General features: G+C 38.0%; 1 protein-coding gene and 1 long non-coding RNA gene across 5 annotated transcripts in view; one reads left to right on the forward strand and one right to left on the reverse strand.

Annotated features, from left to right (window-relative positions):
- The window catches only part of LOC144273385 (uncharacterized), a 29,987-nt gene that overhangs the window by 981 nt on the left and 10,979 nt on the right, over positions 1–18,027 (forward strand). For 2 of the 3 annotated variants that reach the window (XR_013347749.1, XR_013347748.1), the window contains exons 2-4: positions 2,363–2,459; positions 8,552–8,668; positions 10,469–10,529. This is a non-coding gene — a long non-coding RNA (uncharacterized LOC144273385). Of the gene's footprint in view, positions 1–2,362; positions 2,460–7,907; positions 8,112–8,551; positions 8,669–10,468; positions 10,530–18,027 lie in introns of all 3 variants that reach the window. The other variant, XR_013347750.1, reaches the window with a different exon arrangement.
- Positions 2,899–18,027, reverse strand: part of SS18L1 (SS18L1 subunit of BAF chromatin remodeling complex) — a 32,044-nt gene continuing 16,915 nt past the window's right edge. For both annotated transcript variants that reach the window (XM_077831914.1, XM_077831915.1), the window contains 6 exons: positions 17,391–17,555; positions 15,800–15,901; positions 15,139–15,231; positions 8,618–8,737; positions 3,210–3,337; positions 2,899–2,925 (listed from right to left, as the gene is read on the reverse strand). In XM_077831914.1, coding sequence (XP_077688040.1) covers positions 2,899–2,925; positions 3,210–3,337; positions 8,618–8,737; positions 15,139–15,231; positions 15,800–15,901; positions 17,391–17,555 — 635 coding nt within the window. The remainder of the gene's footprint in view (positions 2,926–3,209; positions 3,338–8,617; positions 8,738–15,138; positions 15,232–15,799; positions 15,902–17,390; positions 17,556–18,027) is intronic.

The following is an 18,027-nucleotide window of genomic DNA, read 5'->3' on the forward strand; positions in this document are numbered from 1 at the left end:
AGTGCATAAAGTTAAGCATAAATCTTTGCAATATCAGAGCTTTCGTCTCCATCTTTTGGGCCTGAGCCTGCTCCCATTAATATCATTGGGAGTTTTACCTGTGACATCCATGAAAGCAGGGGACTAATCTGCAACATAAAGTTACAGTCTATCCTCCAGAGATCGGTTCAGCATAAAAGTATAATGCTTGATCTTTGCAGATTGAACAAGATTTAGAACTGGGGTTCTCAAACTGGGAGTTGGGACCCTGCAAGGGGTCATGAGGTTATTACATCGGGGGTTGCGAGCTGTCAGCCTCTGCCCCAAACCTGCTTTGCCGCCAACATTTATAATGGTGTTATATAGTGTTTTTAATTGATGGGGGGGGGTCGCACTCAGAGGCTTGCTATGTGAATGGGGTCACCAGTACAAAAGTTTGAGAACCGCTGATTTAGAACATCTGAAAACTGTAGTAGGTGTTTTCACATGCAGTGAGCTTTACCTGAAGTACGACAGATTATCGGGGAGGGAGTGTGATGAGGCATTGTTTCCAAAAAGTCTGCAATAAAAACTGAATCTCCCATAGTTATTACACTGGTCCTTTTAAAAAAGTCTTTGCATCATAGGAAAAGTACCATCAATAGGCTTCTCAATCAGTTCATTTTAACTAAACCAGTTTCAAGCATTCTGTATTACAGAAAATGATACAATTAATGAAAAAAGTCAAAATGCTGGCATCACTTTTTGTTTCCACATTAATACATAAAAATGGACAACACATTAAATAAACATTTCGTTATTAACAATTAGAAATATTAACACCAAAAATCATGTATAAATTAGGAAATAAATGTACAAACTATTTCCAAAGTGCTCTTTCAAATACAGTATATACACAACATTCAAGAAATTCTTAATGTAAGACATTTCAGATAGAAGTAATGTTGCTGTTTAATTTTTTTTAAATGTTGTCCATATTCTCTCAAAAGGATTATATTAGCACTTTCAAAAACCACATAAAAGGCATATTTTCAAGCTGGCAAGGAACAATATTGCATTCTCCTGGCTACCTGTAACATTAACATAGATTTAAAAAACCCCTCAAACTTCTTTTCTGTGCCTTATTTGATATTTATAAGTACTCAGTTGTATGAAAACACCAGCAGGAAGGAAAAGAGAAATGAAGAATGAATAAAAATGCTAACTCCATTTCACTGATCAGCAATTAGAAGTGTTAATGCTGCAAGGGCAGAGCTTGAACAACATTTAATAATAAACCATTTAGCTATCAAGTATTAAGATTTTCCTTTTCAGGAAAAACAAATCCAAACCTGAATCATGATATCTAAATTTTCTGGGTGGTGTTAGTTTTCAGAATATAAAAATTCCACAACTCAGAATATAATCCAATAAAAACCTCAAAAGGAGAAAACTCATAGAGGGTATATTTAACTCTATACTCTGAAAGTTCCAGTTAACCGTAAGGTATTATTTCACTTTTTAATAAAATGTATATTAAATAAATTTTAGCCATTTTAACCCTTTAGTCATAGACAATTTAGACATATTTTATTCAGCAGTAAAAATCCCATTAAAAAAAAATGTAAAACTGAATATAAACTACTTTTTACTTTTATTGTTCATTTTGGCTTTTAAGTACCACTGTCCCTATATTTCTCATTCTCCCTCTATAGGTTTTCCTTTAATGGTTGAATCCCATTAACAATCACCTTTCCATATGCATAATGAATGTTCACAGTTAAAGCTGAATTACTGATTTTTCCTTTGAAACAAAGATGGATTTTTTACACCAATTCTAAATTACTTCTATCAAGCTACTAGAGAAAAGCAAAAGCGATGAATAACTGCAGAAAAAGTCAATTTGATAACCTGATTTTATTTACGGTTAGAATGCTTGCTAGAAAATCTGAACTAGGGTAGGGCAATAGAAGAACCAGAAATTAAAGAGCAAACAACCAGCAACCTGGGAAATTTGGCCTGAATATTTATAAGTTGTGATAAAATTTGGAGTAGCATATTTAAGACTGGAATGTGATCACGTTTGTCAGCTAAACATGATATGAAGCAATACTGATTTCTAGTAGACTTACAGATTCATTCCCAGAGTTCTCTTTTATTTCTTTCACCATGGCATATACCATACTTATACCATACTTTCATGGATCTAAAAAAGGTGCTTCTGGATATTCATATTTCCTTGAAAACAGGTTTTGATCATCTCTCTACACCTTTTACTAAAAAAATGTGGAATTGTGCAGATATTACATTAGAAGACATGGGTAATCAGCTATATAAATTGGCTGAGCATAATGTCCTCAGCAAATGAAATATTACTTCAGTTGTTTTTATTTTTGTCTTATAGTGTGGAAATTGATTCAACATAAAGAACGCACCCGTCTCCATGCTGTAAAGTAATACAATTGAGAGCCATGGATTTCAGAGGCTGGCATATACAACAGGTAAACTGCAAAGTATCCAGTTAAACATAGGTTCATAACCTACATTAAAATAACTGCATGGGCAGAGATGTGACTGAGTGATCTTTGTATTTAGCTGGATTGCAGAATATCCTAGCTGTTTCCCAGATCTGGGCACATCAAAACTCTGATCAAATGACCCCTAAGCTATTTAGAAACATCAAGAATGGGGAAAAAAACCTCTGCATTGTATCAACATACATACTATACACAGCACCAAATATATCAAACCATTAAAGCATTGTCTTGTTACCAGTAGTGCACTGCTTCATATCCAGCATGAAATGAACACTGTTCACATAGAGACGCTGCTTTGTGCTAAGGGGTAACCAACATATTACAATTAATCAAAACTGCCAGTACATCCAGTTCAAAAGATGGATATACTATTGAAATGAATCAGATACAGGAGCTTCTCACTTTATTGCTGGTAGTTTCCATATTGACCCTGTTAAAAATTACAAAATACGACACATTAGAAGATAATATCATTTCTGTGTCATGCACTCAGGGGGCTGAATCAGATTACTGTCTTTTGGTTTACAAAATTGGATGGGCCCAATAATGCATTGTCAATACACTCACATTGGATTCCCGACTATGACAATGGATCTGGGTCTTCAACCTCATAGCTTTTCCTGTGTGCAAGAAAAAGCTGAGTTCTTCCAAGGCAGGACATCCTGAAAAAAAGGCTAATCCAGACCCTTTATGGCAGACGCTAAAATAATTTACCTGCTCATAGCCATAAGGCCTCTGTTGTTGGGCAGATGGTCCTGTCTGAGAAGCTCTGTAACTTCCATACTGCTGCCCCTGTCCCTGTTGGTAGCTGGAATACTGTGAAGAGGCTCCTTGTGCAGGACCTGCAAAGGAAAGATAGGAAGAACAGTAAGAGGCCAGTATGGCTCTGTCAGAAGCTCTTTAATTACCTGAAAATCAAAAAGGAATCCTACAAAAAGTAGAAACATAGATGAATTTCTCAGTACAAAAGAGTAGTACAAGAAGGTAGGAACAAAATCAGAAAGGCTAAGGCACAAAATGAGTCATGCCTTAAAAGGGACATAAAAGGCAATAAGAAGACGTTCTTTAAATACATTAGGAGCAAGAGAAAGAGGAAGGAAGGAAAGTTCAGGCCCTCTACTTAGCAGGGAAGGAGAGATAATAACTGATCACATCAAGAAGGCTGAGGTGTTTAATACCTATTTTGCTTGCTCCACTAAAAAGATTGATTAATGGTGATCAGATACTCAACACAATTAATGTTAACGACAAGATGGAAGGAATGCAAGTCAAAATAGAGAAAGCACAGGTTAAAGAATATTTAGATAAGTTTAATGTATTCAAATAAGTAGGGCCTGATGAAATTCATCCCAGGATATTTAAGGAACTAGTTGAAGCAATCTCAGAACTGTCACAATTATCTTCAAGATCTCATGGAAGACAGATGACCTCCCAGAGGGCTGGCAAAGAGCAAACATACTACCTATCTTTAAAAATGGGAGCAAAGAAGACCCAGGGAGTTATAGAGCAGTCAGCCTAACTTTGATACCTGGAAAGATACTGGAACAAATTATTAAACAATCAGTTTGTAAGCACTTAGAGAATCATAGAGTTAGAAGGAATAGGCAGCATGGATTTATCAAGAACAAATCATGCCAAACCAACATAATTTCTTTTTTTTGAGAAGGTTACTAGCCTAGTGGATGGAAACAATAGATGTGATATATCTTGATTTAAAAAGGCTGTAAACTCAGTCCCACACAGGGGTGAAAGTAAGGCGGTACAGGCCGGTACTGTGTACCAGTAAAAAGTAGCCGCCAGTACTGGCCCGTACCGCTGACTTTAAAGCACTGCCATGCAGCTCTTTAAGGACCCTGCTTAAAACGCTGCCGCAGTTAGCACTTTGACATCGCTGCCCCTTTTGTGCCCCCCATCAGCGGCCCTGCCAGGTCCCTATTGGCAGGGCCGCCAACTGGAGGGCGCAAAAGGGGCAGCAACAACCCGGTAGGGCTGCCAATAGGGGGGTGCAAAAGGGGCAGTGAGGCAGCAGTGCAGATGGGTTTAAATCACCGCTGGAGCCCCAGGCAGCGCGGGCCAAGCAGCACATACGGGCTTGCTGGGAGATGCTGACCCCAGCCCTGCCCCTTCCGCCCAAGGCCCCAGTAAGAGTTCCATTTTACTTTTACCCCGGTCCCACATGACATTCTCATAAGCAAACTAGGGAAATGTTGTCTAGATGAAATTTCTCTAAGGTGAGTACACAACTGTTGAAAGACTACTCAGAGAATAGTTATCAATGGTTTGTTGTCAAACTGAGAGGACGTATCTAGTGGGATACCATGGGGTCAGTCCTGGGTCCAGTTCTATTTAATATTTTCATTAATGACTTGGATAATGGAGGGAGTGTATGCTGATAAAATTTGCAGATGACACCAACAGGGGAGGTGTAGCAAGCACTTTAGAGGACAGGATTAGAATTCAAAAGGATCTTGACAAATTAGAGAATTGGTCTGTAATCAACATGATTATATTCAATAATGGTTAAGTGCAAAGTACTACACTGAGGAAGGAAAAATCAATTGCACAACTACACAGTGGGGAATAACTAGCTAGATAGTAGTACTACTGAAAATGATCTTGGGGTTATAGTGGATCACAAACTGATTATGAATCAACAATATTATGCAATTGAGAAAAAGGTTAATATTTTGGGGTGTGTCAACAAGAGTATTATATGTAAGACACAGGAGGTAACTGTCCTGCTTTACTTGGCACTGGTGAGGCCTCAGCTGGAGCAGTATGTCCAATTCAGGACACCACACTTTTGGAAATATGTGGAGAAACTGGAGAGAGTCCAGAGGACAGATACAAAAATGCTAAAAGGTTTACAGAACCTATGAGGAAAGGTTAAAAAAACCTAACTAGACATGTTTAGTCTTGAGAAAAGAAGACCGAGGAGGGACCTGATAAGTCTTCAAAGGGTGCTATAAAGGGGACAGTGATCAATTGTTCTCCATGTCCAGTGGAGGTAGGACAAGAAATAATGGGCTTAATCTGTAGCAAGGGAGATTAAGGTTAGATATTAGGGAAACCTTACGAACTATAAGGGTAGTTAAGCTCTGAAATAGGCTGCCAAGGGAGGTTGTGGAATAAGAACAAACACCTGTTAGGATGGTCTAGGATTACTTGGTCCATCCTCAGTGCAAAGGGGCTAGACTTGATGACTTCTCAAGGTCCCTTCCAGCCTTACATTTCTATGGTTCTGTGATTAAGATAGTGAAACCTATGACCAAAGTTTGATTTACCCAGGGGAGGTCTTGTAGTTAACAGCACTGAGACAGGAGATTTAGGTTTTATTCCTGCTCTGCCACTGACTTCCTAGGGTAACTCACTCTGTGAGTTGGTTTCAATAGCTTTAAATTAATGACAATATCTACCTTCCAGAGATCTAAAGGCTGAATTCAGTAACAGTTATATAGCTTTTTGAAATTTCCCCAATGGAAAAATTGACGGTAGTGCAAATATTTATTTTGAGTTGGATCCCTACACATTATCTTCATTAATCCATTACAGTAGAACCTCAGAGTTATGAACACCAGAGTTACAAACTGACCAGTCAACCACACACCTCACTGGAACTGGAGTATGCAATCAGGCGGCAGCAGAGACCCCCCCCAAAAAAAAAAAAGGCGCAAATACAGTACGTGTTAAAAGCAAAATACTAAAAAATAAAGAGAAAGCAGCATTTTTCTTCTGCATAGTAAAATTTCAGTCTATTGAGTCAATGTTCAGTTGTAAGAATTTTTGAAAGAACAACCATAACATTTTGTTCAGAGTTATGAACACCTCCATTCCCGAGGTGTTAGTAACTCTGAGGTTCTACTGTAGATAATTTCATTATTTAAAAGATAGGCCAAAAACGTTATATTTTTTTTTATTTACTTCATTGGTTTTAATACTGTAATAATACTGACTTTTTCCTGTCAGTTTTGGTTGTCCTTCCCATTTGAAGGACGCTGCATTCTCCATTTTTTTGTTGAAGGCACGCATTGTCTAGTGATGTAAGCATGTGTCCGATCCTGGTCCTGACACTGACTCCATTCATCATTATGGGCAAGTCACTTAAACTGTTTCCCCATCTATAAATTAGTGATATTTACCCTGACAGGAGTAGTATGAAGACTAAATACTGATTTAAATGCTGGGTATTATTATTGTTTTTGATGATGCAAAAGTCAACATAATTCTACCTTTTTTTTTTTTTTTTTAATGTATACCTGCATCAGTTTGGGAATAAGATTAGTTTCTGTAACACTGCCAGCCTCTGCGTCAGAAAAGCCCGAAATATCGTAGTCTTTATTTTCAGAAAATGCACAAGCAACTTCATGCCCAACCTGTGAATGCTATTGTGAGCACAAATGACCAGCTACACACTTAACTGGTCTGATGGATATGCAGATACTTTAGTAATACATGCAAATCTGGTGACAACTGCATGTGGATACTGAATTTTTTTAAAATTTATGTCTGTAGATTCTGTGTTTAAACTGCAAATGGAGTTCTTTTAAAATTTTTTCTGAGGTACTGGTGGATATTTTGGGGGAAAATATTTAGAAGGTTGTTCCCCACCAGTTTTTAACATTGTTAACCAAATTTTGGGCCTATAATTTAAACCTATAATATTTGTCCGGTTTTGGTGGTCAAAAATGTTTACCAATATTGCACAGCCAAATTAAAATATTTTAATATAGTGATCATAAACCTAGGTTTTATTGCTAGATAGAAGGATAGACATTCAAGGTTGGTACAATTGCATAGCTACAAATAGTCTCAAGGGCAGACCTGGAATCCAGAGCAACCTCAGAACTATGATGCCTCGGACTGGCGATATCAACAAGGTCAAGTTTTCAAATTTGGAGTAAAGCAGGTATGTGCACTAGCAATCCTTGTTCTGGAGGATAGTACTTGGACCATCCCTAAATCCTGAGTCCCTGTTTTGATGGACCTAGGTTCAGATTACATTCCTCCTGTTCATTTTAGTCACATAGTTTATAAATAAGTTTGTACAAATTGAATGAACTGCATTTCTACTCCTGGGTCACAGCACAGAAGATTGCCAGCAACTGGTGCTCCAAACCATTGAAAAAGGCTAGGTAAAAACTAGAAAATAAGGGCAAAATTTCTGAGGACTGTGAAGCGCTTAAATTAAAGTCAGTCTAGTAGTTTTAACAATTTTTTATAGTTTGCCTTTTATTTTACTAGGATACAGATGATTAAAAAGATACTTCTTATACTAGAATGCTGCCAAGGTCAGCAAGTAATGTACCTTGTAAGTGCCAGTGAAGCAAATCAAAGCTTCTTTTCCCCACAAATGGTCATTCACATCCTTTCTCAAATCCTAAGGATATTTCTATTACTTATTGTTTTATATAGCAGTCTCAAAGCCCTGTGATGTGGCCACCATCCTGTGGCTGAGCATGTCCAGACCATTGTTCTTGGAGACCACAAACACCATTACTTGCTGATCAGCAATATGAAATGCTCTCTTCCTTTGAGGGACCGAAAGTGCTGCTTCTAAAGTACCCTAATCTGAGTAGAGAGATCATGACCAACTATCAAGCCTGGATTCTCTACATGGTAGGGGAGAGCACCATTTTGTGAGCAGAATAGCCCCAAAATTTCTCATTTAGTGCACTAGTGCAAGAATATTCAGATCACATTCAACCCTTTTCCTCACCAATGGACAGTAAAGCATATACGCTATTGCAAGAAATCTATGTGAGGTGATAGTGATTTTGTGGGATTCCTCCCCCTTTACATTATATAAAAATTTCACATTTATGAGGCCTGAGCACTAGTATAATAACCCGCCACTCACACCTGTAAAAAAGTCAATAACATGGGGATAAACATGCTGTCTGTCTACACAGCTTTCCCAGCCGTTGGTGTCAAGGAGTTAGAGATCCTGTATGATGTGTGATAACATCCACTGAGCTGAACCAGATACATTTGTTATAAGTTAAAGCTGGTGCCTTGAGCTACAAAGGGAGATAGACAATTTATCTGTTTGTTCCTAGGTACAGAATGGACGCATTTATACCAGGGATTGCAAACACAAGACATGCTAAAGAAGACTTCCTCACCATATCCAGGTTGTTGTCCTGGATAGCTTTGCTGATTTGGGTACTGTTGCTGTGAGTATGTTTGCTGTTGCGCAGCTCCCTGTTGGTATCCTGCCTGCGGCTGGCTATACTGGGAATTTCCTAGAAAGGGGAAGATTGATAAAGTTTATGTACCGACTCAGCAGCTGTCCCAATATAGCTGCTGATCACACTGAAAATAACTGAATGAGGTTCCTTGATATGAAACCCTGAAAAGGGTATTCCTTTAAAAGAGAGACTTCCACTATATTTTACCAATCAGTGAAGAGGAGATTATTCCTCTGGTTATTTTCAGTATATTTGAAGAGGCTGTGTTTTTGTTTGGTGTATGAAAAAAGTTTTCTTTAAGAAGTCTACATGCATGTTCTCCCCTCTCCCCCCCACCAGCTGCTCCCTTTTCCTCTTACATTTTAAACATCAGCTCTCTTTTAATTAAAAATTTTAAAATAAAATATACATTTTAAAACAGCACAATAACTTTGTTTCCAACACATTATAAATTAGGAAAAATATACACTCCTAATTATATATTTTTCCTATGATAACACACAAAGACCAAGTAAAGTCTATTCCAGGGGTGGCCAAACCGCGGCTCATGAGCCTCATGCAGCTCTTTTACAGTTAAAATGCAGGTTTCGGAGCCCCCCATGTCCCCCCATTCTCTGCCTACCAGACTGATTGGGGGAGCTTGGGGCTTCAGCCCTTTGGTGGGGTGATGGGGCTAGGAGCTTCTGCCCAGCAGAGAGCGGGAGTCTAGGGGTTTCAGCCCCATGGGAGGCACCTGCCAGGGCTCGGGGCTTCAGCAGGAATGGGGCTGAAGCTCCAAGACCCCCAGACCCCACATGGCAGAAGCCCCAACCCCACCACCCCACCGAAGGGCTGCAGTCGCAAGCCCCGGCAGGCACGCCCTGGCTCTCAAATTTCTGAAGATTGTAGTATGCAGCTCTGGTCAGTAAGTTTGGCCATCCCTGGTCTATCCAAATGCACATCCTACAGTTTGCACACAGTCATATTCATGTATTTATTTGGATACTCTTATCTAGCATTCTTTAAGAAAACTGACTTTTAAATTTCTGGGTGATCAAAATTTCCCCAATATACACCAGCCAATTTGAACTGCAAAGGTTTATCCTTAATTCACTAGATTTTATTTTCCATTAAGTTGATATTTTGGCTTTCCTCTAATTTGTGGTAATCTACAAAAAGCAAGTGGGTTGAAAAGGAAACATTACCACACGAACGTTCTGTGTGACCAAAACATTGGGCCTGATTCTTCACTCCTTCACAGCTGGTATAGTCATTACACTGATGTAAAGTGGGTGTAAAATGTTACCCAATCAGAATGGTAGCATTTATCAGCCATTTTATACAGGTATAAAGAACTACACAAGGCGTGAGGCAAACAAGAATCAGGCATGTTGACTTTTAAGGAAAATAAAACATAATAAAAGTTAAGGCTAAACCACTGTGGTTTGAATTAGTGCACAATGGAGAAACTGATCACTTAAAATAATAAAGAAATTTACTTCATGTTCTGTCTTCATACGTGTTTTTGTAAGACAGATTTTCATAAATGACATGTATTTTAGATTGCAGGGATCACTTACCTTCAGTACTGTGTAGAATTCTGACACTGGTTACCAGGTTTATTTTATTTTAATACATACATTAAAATTTGTTGTAGTTTGGAATGTTGGAAGATTAATTGACTTCAGTTTAAAGTATATATTATGGCTTTTTTTGCCACTCTGTTTTTCTCACTGTTTTCTTTTGGAGATGAATATGTCTAATTCACCTAGTAATAACATGCTGAATTTACTTTCTGTTTTGCAGCTTTTTCTATCCTTTCCTGAGTGCTGTCAATAGGTGGCAGGTGACAATGAATCATGCACAGGTGAATTCCAACTCTTATAATATAATTAACTCAAAATATGCTGGACATTGGAGAGTTGCTGGAGGCAGTTACTTATTCCTCAAAAGGAAGTCCTGTACAGAATTATTCATTACACAAAAGCTAATTTTGGAATTTATAATTAATTTAAAAGTGACATTATAAAAGTTGTGTGGCCCAAAATTTGACCTGCCTTTTTTTATTTTTAAGTTAGAGGGGCTTCACCAACCAATTCTTCACAGGAAAACCCTGACCCACACTGCAATGTAAGCCCAGCGTTAGTAGAATTCGAATGAGAAGATCATGGGTTTAATGTACACTCATTTGAGCGTCTACACTAATTTGTAACTCATTGTGGAACCCTGGGCCCCAACATGGGGTCTATTGTCTACATTGTATTATGTAGGCCCGAATGCAACCACCCATATCGCAGACTTCCTAGTGCCCTCCCAAAATGCGGCTGCTCTAGCCGTTTGTTCATAGTGATGTGTGGGAAAACTTGACCGTGCAGCAAACTTGACTGTCCAGAGGACAAAGAAAGTAGGTCAGTGGGATACTTTTGGTGGACTACCTGAGCATGAGTTCAGTAGAGCTGCTTATATTGCCTGAAAAGCAATAGGCTTGAACCTTGGGTCCTGGCTTGACTCAGGGTCGGACCCTCCATCCCCGTGGAGTCCAGGGTCCAAGTTCTGGATTACTGTGGTTTGCGTGTAGATGGAAGGAGGGTAAGGTTTGAATTTGAGTTCAAACCCTGGGCTTACAGTGCGGTGTACACATACCCTAAGTCTCCACAACACACAGCCCACCAGAGCTGTGTGACCTGCCTGCTGTGCAGGCAGATGTTAACAATGATATAGATTCTGAAAAGAAAGATCCTACCCTTCCCTCGCGTGAATCTTATGACTCCACCCAGCGCAAATGTAACACATGGCCGTTAGACACAGCAAGGGAAGGGGAGAAAGACTCTCCTTGGCTAAATGACTGGCAATCATTTGTGGATGAACCAATGGGTCACATGGCTGATTAGGGGTATGGAATGGCTGCCATAAGAGGAGAGATTAATAAGACTGGGACTTTTCAGCTTGGAAAAGAGACAACTAAGGGGGGATATGATAGCAGTCTATAAAATCATGACTGGTGTGGAGAAAGTAAGGAAGTGTTATTACTCCTTCTCATAACACAAGAACTAGGGGTCACCAAATGAAATTAATAAGCAGCAGATTTAAAACAAAGGAAGCATTTTTTCACACAACGTACAGTCAACCTGTGGAACTTCTTGGCAGAAGATGTTGTGAATGCCAAGACTATAACAGGGTTCCAAAAAGAACTAGGTAAAGTTCATGGAGGATAGGTCCATCAGTGGTTTAGCCAGGATAGACAGGGATGGTATCCCTAGCCTCTGTTTGCCAGAAGCTGGGAAAGGGTGACAGGGCATGGATCACTTGATGATTACCTGTTCTGTTCATTCCCTCTGGGGCACCTACCATTGGCCGCTGTTGGGAGACTGGATACTGGGCTAGATGGACCTTTGACCTGACCCAGTATGGCCGTTCTTATGAAGACATCTGGCTCACAGCTCCAAAATGGGTCTGTTAGCTAAGGAGTGGAACTAAGACTCACTGAGCTGAAGAATCCCCAACAACCCCTCACGCTCACATATGAAAATTTTGGGGATATGGTCCCTCTGTTCCTCCCACTTTTCACCACTGGAGCAGCCCTATTCTAAATAAACACAGTTACTACAGTCTTAGGATGGACAGAGAAGGCTGGGAGAACTATAAAGCTCAGCTATTTTATTTGGCCAACGGGGTTTACATGATGTATATATCAGGAGTCAGGATTTGGCCCTGTATGATTTTGTTTTAAAGCAAATATGCTTTCTTTTTAAAAAAATAAATTCAGTCACCCAGCATTCATAGGACTAAATGCTACCCTATAATGCACACTAATTCCTATATGCTTCGATAGGAGTTAATATTAGAATTTTATGGCTGAACTTGATCCATAATGAGCAATACTATACTATGGAACTAGTCTAATAATAAAGGAAAATCAGTAAGGAAACATTTCATTTTCAAACTTCCACAGGGTTATTGTAAAACAGAGTAGTGGGTTAAAAACTAAAATGATATTTTAGAAAACTCATTTCAGATACCTTGACAGAGTCCTCCTGAAATGACGTAGAGTAGTTACTATTTTCATTCAGATATTTAATTATATTCATAACTTTCAACACAGCTCTACAAATAGATTATATTTTAAATCTGTTTTACTCTTTAGAATCAGATTTTGTTTTTCAAAAACATGCAAAGTGCATTGGCTTTAATTTGGAATTTGTTGAATCCTAGAGCTGCATAAATTCCATTTTTGTGGAGCTCACAGCAGGGGCAGATGGGATGTAAGGGGTTGTTTATTCATCTACATCACTGAACATGCAAATAACCAGCCTACCCCGAAATGGATAGCTTTTCTAATTAAAAACTGTCCCAAAGGTAAAAGAAGAGAGTCTCGATGACAAGAGTGCCAGGACACAACAGCTGGTGTCCCAAGAAGCCCTCCCACTGTATTTGCTTTCAGTTCATAAATAATAATTTCCTTTATTCATATTTCCAAGGAAAATAAGGCATTTCATTGTTATGGAACCCTGCAGTTTTTTATTGGAACTGTTAAAATATTTAAAGGGAAATCCAGTTTGCAAATTTGTGAACAACAAAAATGAACAAAGTCTCTACATAAAAGTTGGCTTCCTCAGATGAGACATCATAGTAATTTAATTTAAGTGTTTCTAGTGATTAAGCTCCCCAAAGTGTTCAGACAATAGGGTCATTAAATTGGCTGAAAATTCTACCATTCCTTTCTGGAATAAATATGCTGAATCTTGCTGAAATGACTGATATAGTGTCACTATTATCAAGGAGGAAAATAAACCTCATTATACTGACATTAAATTCTCTCAGCCAATCAGAGTGCAGGAGGCTGTGGCACTACTGATGTGTAATACTCAGGTTTTTCTCATGCTTGATTTGCAAAATCACAGTGGTACAGATTTTCAAAGGCACTTAGGTGCCTGACTCCCACTAATTTTCAATGGAAGTTAGGTGCCTAATTGAAAATCTTTCCCTGTATGATAATTTCTCAATAACTGTACTGTGAATACACAAATCTTTGTACTCTAACTGCTATAATCCCTTTGCTCCAGGTGGTTCCTGTGCTAAAAAATTTGCCTGCAACAAAAGTATCTGCTACCATTTCTTCATCTTAAACAGACTAACTCCAACATTTATATGAAAGAAAAAGCGTATTAAAAAGCAAAGGAAATGTGACTGTCATAGTGGTGAAGATGAAATTGTAAGGTTTCTTTTTAATGTTAAAATCCTTTGACTCATTTCACTCACAACCATTTCTCTCCTCTCTTATCCTCCCTCTTTGTTCCCTGTTAGCCAGCAAGGCTCTTCTCCCCAGAATAACTGATATATATTTGTTTACTTGCCATTTTGAAACATAATGAAACAAAAAATATTAGTTATTCAAGGGAGAAGACCTTCCTTGACCTGTAAAAAGGGAATGAGTCAGGATGGGGGAAATGAAATAAGAGAACATGAGGAAGAAATGAGGAGAGAGAATATAAGACCTTGGAGCAGTCTGATAGCTTATGCCAGTTTTTGTATTTTTTCCCTTTTTCTAATTTTAAATTTGAATATTTAATTATATATTAAATAGTAATAACTCAAGTGCTTCCTGTTAACTTTGTAGGAACAACAGGCCTGATTCTACAGCCTTTACTCATCTCAGTAGTCCCAATTATTTAAGCTGTCGGGTCTTCTTTATATTTACTTCTATTGCTCCTCATTATCTGCTCTGCTTCCAATTTTAGTGCTGTCTGAAAATTAAGAAATACTGGGCCATCATTTGATCTCAGTTACAGGTGTGAAACCCCATTCATTTGAGCTTTTGACCAGTTGGCTTTTCACAATACTTAAAGACCAATATGTTCTCCCTCAATTTGAAAAAGTTTCCATCTATAGAGACTATTTGTTCCCTAATCTTAAGCCATTTTTCTAACTCTAGCACCTTAGTTTATTTCCCCCACAATGATCTCTGACTTTAATGGTTAATATATTACGAGCCACTTATATCTCAATTTAAAGTTAAATGAAAACATCATACAGTATTTTTTTGAAGAAAAGAAATAATTGTGGTATTATAGATAATATTTCCTCACACATAAAAAAGTTTCTAATATCTAACACTATAACTGCATCTAGTTGAGCTACACATGTTCTGTTGTCAGCGATGGGTTGTTTACTAGTGCACACAAGGCTTATGTGTGAGCTATTATCCATTAACCTACACAGTTACTAACATTATCTAATGTTGTGCATAGTGTTTAGAGATATATGTAATATAAAAGTTGCTATACATAACTAAATTCTATTTTATAGACACTTCTGAATAACGTTCAATTTAGGAAAATATTTTAGTCTAGCAGCTGAGCAGTGTTTTAATTCTGCAGAAATGCTATAAAACAGCTTTCATATTTTTCCTAAGCAGACTTTGTATTTTATGTAGCTTAGAGCTTTTGTTTGCATAGATTGCAAATATATCATCTCACCTCCTTCATAGTAATGCTGTGTGGAGTCCTCAAATGACCTGTCATAGCTCTGCTCGGTATAGGATGACTGCTGATATGCATAATCACCATGACCTGCAATCAGTAAGAAAGAGACAAAATGGACAAGGTTAATCAAAAAGGTTCATCTGATCCATAGTTTGTTTTGGCACATGTATTATATAATTGTGTGTGTGTGTGTGTACACAATGTAGAGAGTACCTATTATGTTTTATACATAATTAAATAATTACACACACACACACAGTTTAAAGTCACATAGCTTCACAGATTAGGCCAAGAGAAAGAAAGAGCTCAAATGGGCAAATCTGAGGTAGATAGCTTGCTGGTGAAATGACAATGCATTTGCCAAGTCAGAAGCAGCACTCCTTGCTAAACTGAATGTGTACCCTATCCCAGAGATTCTCCTGTAGGCTTTCTGCTCTTTTCAGGATGCAGTTGGTAATGGTGCTACAAGGCATGTGTTTTACACAGAATCGTATGTATTGGGAACAGGAGTTGCTAGCATTTCAGGTTGGAAACAAATCTTATAGGTGATTTGGTTTCCAATTTTTTAACTCTTGAATATGGCAGTTGTACAATTCAGTACCACATCAAGCTCTGCTGAATCAATATTAGCGTTACTATTACTCAGCAAAATTACCATCTGGATAATATTGCTGGTTCATGGGCTCTGATGAGCCTTGTCCATGGCTGTACTGTTCACTGTAATACTCCTCCTGCCCCATGTACTGCTGAGAGGAACCTGTAAACCAAAAGGAAAGAGAGAGTGTTTTAAGTAGCCCATAAACCCAAAGGGAGATTTTTCATTATTTAGATATTCTTGAGATGAATAGTGTTTTCTTCTGGGAGAAATCACTTGAGTTTTATATGTTCAGAACTGTTTCAAAGATGTTTTTTCTCATTGGAAAGGAAAACTGTTTTTGCTAAATCTGAGAATGAAAGTATAGTTTAATATTAGAATTGCATAGCTGCCATAATAGGGCATGAAAAACCCTACACAATTAATCTACTCGCCTGAGTTGCCCAATAGCATAAAACCCAAAGGAATCCTGTGCTTAATAATATAGTTAGCATTAAATGTCTATGAGTATCCAATTAGAAAATAAACCAAAACTTCATAATTTAAATTCACTTTACGTCAGAATTGGCCTAGCAGTTTCTTCACTTTATATAATGGTTTTCCAAGATGTTTTCAGTCAAGATTGACAGTGGTACAATTACCCTTTGATGCCTATTGGAAATAATTTTCCTAATAATTTTATTAAGGCTTATCACGGCTCAGTTTCCACACAAACATTAATCTAAAGGCCACTTGGTATTGGTTACATCCAAAATATCAATATAAACATACACTCCCTAATATTCTATACCCTAGCAACACTACAGTTATAAGCATTGGCCAAAATACTTACAACAGGTGCAGACCCAGGAGGTACTTTCCTATCCTGGCGTGACACCTGGAGTTAAGGAAAGCTCTGACAAAGAAACTACTAAAGAACCTTGCTTTTTATACACTATAACAAACAAGTGATGTCATTGCTGGTTATCGGACCTTACACAAAGACAGAAGAGGGAGTCACAGGACTACACCTTGCACGCGGTTTCCAATTAACCATGCTTTCCCTATTTCCCAAGCGTTACATAAAATAATGCTGGTATTTCTAGGGTCACTACAAATTTAACCCAAACAATTCTTTCTCATGTTTTTATTCTTTGAGCTTTTTGTTCATGCTAACATTCAAACTCAAAATCATAATTTACTTAAGTCCAATGTAGGCCCATATTCCTACAGTTCCTTCCATCACTTTTATATTATATAAATCTATATTTATAACCGAAATCTCATTTGCAGAGACCTCTTCCTTATTAAGAACAGTATCACATTGGGACTAATGGCCTGATCCAAAGCCCACTGCAGTAAACTGAAAGAATTTCATTAACTTTAATGGATTTTGGATCAGACTCTTCGTCTTTTTCTTTATACAGACAGATGATGCCCTGTAGGCTCAGTCATTTCTGAACTTTAGAAATGGAAATCTATGAAAATAAAACTAGAGCAAAACCTTATTGACATTCTACCTGCACCTTTCACCCTGTTTGGCATTTCCTGTCTTATCAACTTTCACTGGAGTCGCTCATTCCCAGATCATTATGGCTTCTGTGGTATATTTGTCTGTGACAGCAGGAATGGTGGGATAGCGACCTTTCTGGAACTGAATAGTGCACTTTACCTTGCTGAGAAGGTCTGTAAGGGCCCATGGGTCGCTGACCCATCATGCTGTTGCCTTGATTGCTCTGACTCATCATGGCAATGGAGGACTGTCCTTGGTAATGCTGGCTCCCTCCTTGTGCCGAGTTGTAGTGGGATGTTGCCGCTTGCTGGTGCATCATGGAGACTACAAAGAACATAGATACAATTGTTTTCTAAAGAGATATCACAATTCTTTTCCTACGCTTTTTTGAAAACAACTAAAATTGTCAGCCAATTTAGTCTTTTCAAGTTGCATTCAGATCATCATTCAGTGAATCCTCCACAAGGGGGACAGGAAAAAAAAGACAGAAATTGTTTACTTTTTTCCAGTGTGCATATTTAACTTTTCTACATTCTAATCTGAACCCATATGCTGATAACGTAATCAATTCATACCATTATTTTTCTGTCAGATATTTTAAAATACATCTGGTCTCAATAAATAACAGAAATCATTTCTGCAACATGATTACAGAAAAGGGCCCTGTATGAGGAAACTGAAATATTTGTTCTTCTTCACCTGCACCCTTATCTTCAGCTCCATTTTTTTTAACTAACTTCCTCTTTCCTCTTCTACCTTATTTATAGGCCTGATGACTATAGAATTTAAGTAAATT

This window comes from Eretmochelys imbricata, chromosome 13 (genome assembly GCF_965152235.1).
Source record: "Eretmochelys imbricata isolate rEreImb1 chromosome 13, rEreImb1.hap1, whole genome shotgun sequence".
In the NCBI taxonomy this organism is placed as follows: Eukaryota; Metazoa; Chordata; order Testudines; family Cheloniidae; genus Eretmochelys; species Eretmochelys imbricata.